Source organism: Lactuca sativa, chromosome 3, assembly GCF_002870075.4.
Source record: "Lactuca sativa cultivar Salinas chromosome 3, Lsat_Salinas_v11, whole genome shotgun sequence".
Lineage (NCBI taxonomy): Eukaryota > Viridiplantae > Streptophyta > Magnoliopsida > Asterales > Asteraceae > Lactuca > Lactuca sativa.
This window is the reverse complement of record NC_056625.2, coordinates 152435941-152439921: the sequence shown is the minus strand read 5'-3', so window position 1 is coordinate 152439921 and position 3981 is coordinate 152435941. Positions and strand designations below refer to the sequence as shown.

Below are 3981 nucleotides of genomic sequence, written 5' to 3'. Positions count from 1 at the left end.
TCACCAGCTATAAACATGCCAATAGTAATATGTGAACAACAAAAATTTATACAAATAAGTTAAATAGTCAAATATATATGGAAAAAAAAGTTGTCTAAATGTAAACAAAATGAAAAAGATTATTACCATGTTAAGTCATTTCCCCCCACTAAAACTATGATAAGATAAAATTCAAAGGGTAATAATTTGGACACATTAGCCATACACAACAATTTATGAATTAGATGGTTGTACTATATAATTATATAAAACATAAATTGTTCTATATTGGTAAAAAAAATATTATGTACGGATTACTACCCAAAATCAAACGTATTTTCTTCTAAGTAATAATTGAAGTATTATAAAACAACTTTAAAAATTGTTATAGCAATTTACATCTAACATTATATAATGTTTTGAACAACAAAAATTTATACAAATAGTATGAAGTATCTAACTAATAACTTGACCATGAATCCAATGAATAAATCGACTAACACTAACACTAAACCTAATCAACACTATTAATCTACAAAATCGGGTATCAAATAATCAACTAGAACCAAAACAAACATCTTGAAATTCGTATTATTTTACATTTTCCTCTATTGATCTAAAATTGTTATAATATATGGTAGATGCCACAAGAAAATTGAAAGAGGGGAAAAGTGTATAAATCACTCACCTCTCAATTTCAAATGTCTTTATTTTTAGTACAACCAATTGGATTCAACTCCATGATCGCAACACCATAATCAGAATCGAGATTGAAACCATCGCCACCGTACTCCGATGAGGACTTCATCATCATCATCATCATCTTCTTCTTCTTCTTCTTCTTTCCCAGATGACTCTTGACGTAGAAATTTAAGAACAGGAACAAAATGGCGAAGTTGAACACAGAATTAAACCCCCAAGCTCCAATTCCATTACACCCACCTTTCAACAAGTGTAGAAGAAGGACTCCGATATGGCAAAGGAGGTTACAACCGAGCAGTAACATCTGACAATTGATTACGAACGGGAAACAGGCGCTTCGGAAACCGATCGCCGTCCAAAATCTGTAACCGTAGACGACAGAGTAGATCGCTGTTGTGAAAAGGATTGCGAGGATTTGGAACGATTGAGAATATTCGAGCCAGATAAAAGACATCATGATGAGAATGGAGTGGTTGAAGAGGCGGAAGAAGGAGAGGTTGCGGCGGCGGAGAATGGCGATGAAGGTGCGAAGCGTGTGAAGAAATCTCGTGAGGTAGAAGATGTATGACCAGAAGAATACGCGTCCGGAAGGGCGCGTGCCTAGAGGAAAGCAAAGGAGCCATTGGAACGCGGTGGTTTTATTCCGGCGCCAGAACCAACGCGTGTCTCGGATCTCGGCGGCGGCGGAGAAGAGGATGCCGGTGAAGATGGTGGCGGAGATGAGAGCCATGGATAGGGAGTGAATCGCCGGGATAGGACCGAGAGGAACCGGACGTCGGCGGTTGAAAAGAAGTAGATTAAGGAGGAGGGAGAGGAAGATGTAGGCGGAGATGGAGGTGAAGAGGAACGACCAAGTAGAACCCCACGATTGCGTATGATTCCATCTGAAATTCACGATCGATGGGTGCTCCGACAAGTAATACATTAATCTCTCTTGAATCATCTCTTTGGCAATAACTTTGAGATATAAAATAGGGATTCGGGACACCAACCACGGTGGTTATGGCGTTGGTCGGTGGAGGTTTATGACGGTGGTTTACGGAGGCTTTTCAAGAGTTTAGAGAGAGACGTTGAAAAGGACATTAATGATTAGCTTTTGTGGAGCTATTGAAAGATATTTATATCCCTTTTCTAATTGTCAAAGTAGTCAAATATAATAAATATTATTCCTATAATAATTTTGCCAATTATTCGTTGTAATATTGTACATAAATAATAACAAGATGAACAAAAAATCGTTTTACTCATATATATTTATGGTATATTATATTAAAATTCATAACCTTTAAGTGATATCATTCTTTTAGAATGGTTGATATATTAAAGGCTAGATAGAGGCTAGGTAAAAAAGAGCAATTATATCATAGTAAGTAGGAAGTTAGGATTTTGAATTGAAGCCAAACAATCTCATTCCGTTTCGTTTTTCTATTCCTATTAAATATCCAAATGAAATAGTATTGTTTAATAATTTAATGAGACAAAATCTTTTTAAACTTATTCTAGCCTGAAGAGAAGCTCATTCGAGAACAATCACAAACACCATAAAAACGTAAAGCAACTCCCCTCCAAGACTTTCTTAGCATTTGACTTCAAACGAGCATTAGACATCCATAAAAGCCAAAATCCAAATGAATCCAAGTAAGGAATATCCAAATCCCATCAATGGCCAAATAGTGGTCAAATCAAAGTGGTAACATCACACTAAGAAAATATGATAGGCAGATTGCCTAAATCCATCACAAATAGAACATTAAATTGATGCGATATCAAAACTTCTATCCAATATATTATTTGTTGTATCCAACTTATCCATAAATAACCTCCAAGGAGGAGTGGAATCAAAAGGCATTGGACGGTTCGACACGCAGTGTTTGAGAACATCTGGTTTCTAGTTTTTAAGAAAACGTTAGTAAAAAAGAAAAAGTATCGTTTGGCGACATGGACGTTTAGCTTTTAACCTAAATAAAACGTTTCAAAATCAAAAGCTACATGGAGTAGCTTTCAACAAAACGCTCCAAAATCAAACGCTACCCGCTATTTTTGCCGAACACGTCCATTGTATATTTATGTTGTGGTTTTATAAATAGAGTTTGTGCTAGGATTAGTAACATCCCGTATATATGTGTTGTAAACTTGTAATTGTTCAGTGGGTAAATAGTACAAAAGACAATAAGTTTATATCAATATTCTAATTTGACACTGTGTTATTTTTGTTTCAAATTTAGTACTGTGTTTTCCATTTTTTTACAATTTTGACCACTTGACCGGTCAATCCGGATACTTGCTGATGTAGTATGATGACATGTCGGTTTTGATGACATGACATGCTGACGTGTCAATATTGAAATTTTTTTCCTACAAAAGACACTAAGATTTCATTTTTTCGATTTTGACACCAAGTTTAATTTTTCTTTCAAAACTGAAGCTTTATTTTTTTTCTTCCAAATTGAACATCATTTTTCCAATTTTGTTCAATATTAATCATTTTCCATTTGAAACCGTATAAATATTTTTTTTTGATACATTTCAAACCGTATAATTTTTTTTTCATTTAAAAACCATATTTTTGTATAAATACAAGGTTTTTTTTTACAATCAAATCATAATTTTATGTATAAATATTAGTTATATAAAAATAATATTTTATATTAAATACACAACTTTAAAATGAGTTTGGAGGTTTGGAGGCATGTAATGGATCAAGGCACAGATGTCAGGTTTGTAACCCGTAAATTTTTTACATCTTATTCGAAGCTTATGGTTAGTTTGGTTCCCATGAGATAACTAATGCATAATATTATGCTTTGAATGTAAAAAAAAAAAAAAAAAAAAAAAAAAAAAAAAAAAAAAAAAACCCTTGTATTTATATTAAAATGTGGTTTTTTAAACGAATAAAAAATATATTTATACGGTTTTGATAAAAATATATATTTATATGGTTTTAAATGGAAAATAAACAAAATTGGAAAAATGATGTTCGATTTGGAACAAAAAAACAGAGTGTTAAAATTGAAAGAACAAATTAAACTTAGTGTCAAAATCGAAAAAAAAAAAATGAGAACTTAGTGTCTTTTGTGGGGGGAAAAAACCAATTTTGACACGTCGGTATTTCATGTCAGCATGCCACGTCATCAAAATTGATACTCATAATAATTCTCTATTATTCATTTACTAAATCAATTACATTTATTTTGTTATAAGTTTCAAAAATATCACATAACTACTAAAACTAACATCGTCTCTTAAGCCTATGCTCCTAGCATGTTGGTAGTGTTTGACTCCGCTCGGAGCCTTTGTGAA

At 33.0% G+C, this 3981-nt stretch overlaps 1 protein-coding gene across 1 annotated transcript; it reads right to left on the bottom strand.

Moving 5' to 3' along the window:
• Positions 1-341: 341 nt before the first annotated feature.
• Positions 342-1804, bottom strand: LOC111903431 (elongation of fatty acids protein 3-like). The gene has a single exon (XM_023899205.3). It carries the CDS (start codon positions 1622-1624, stop codon positions 677-679), a length of 948 nt encoding a protein of 315 aa, XP_023754973.1. The 5' UTR covers positions 1625-1804; the 3' UTR covers positions 342-676.
• Positions 1805-3981: the final 2177 nt, after the last annotated feature.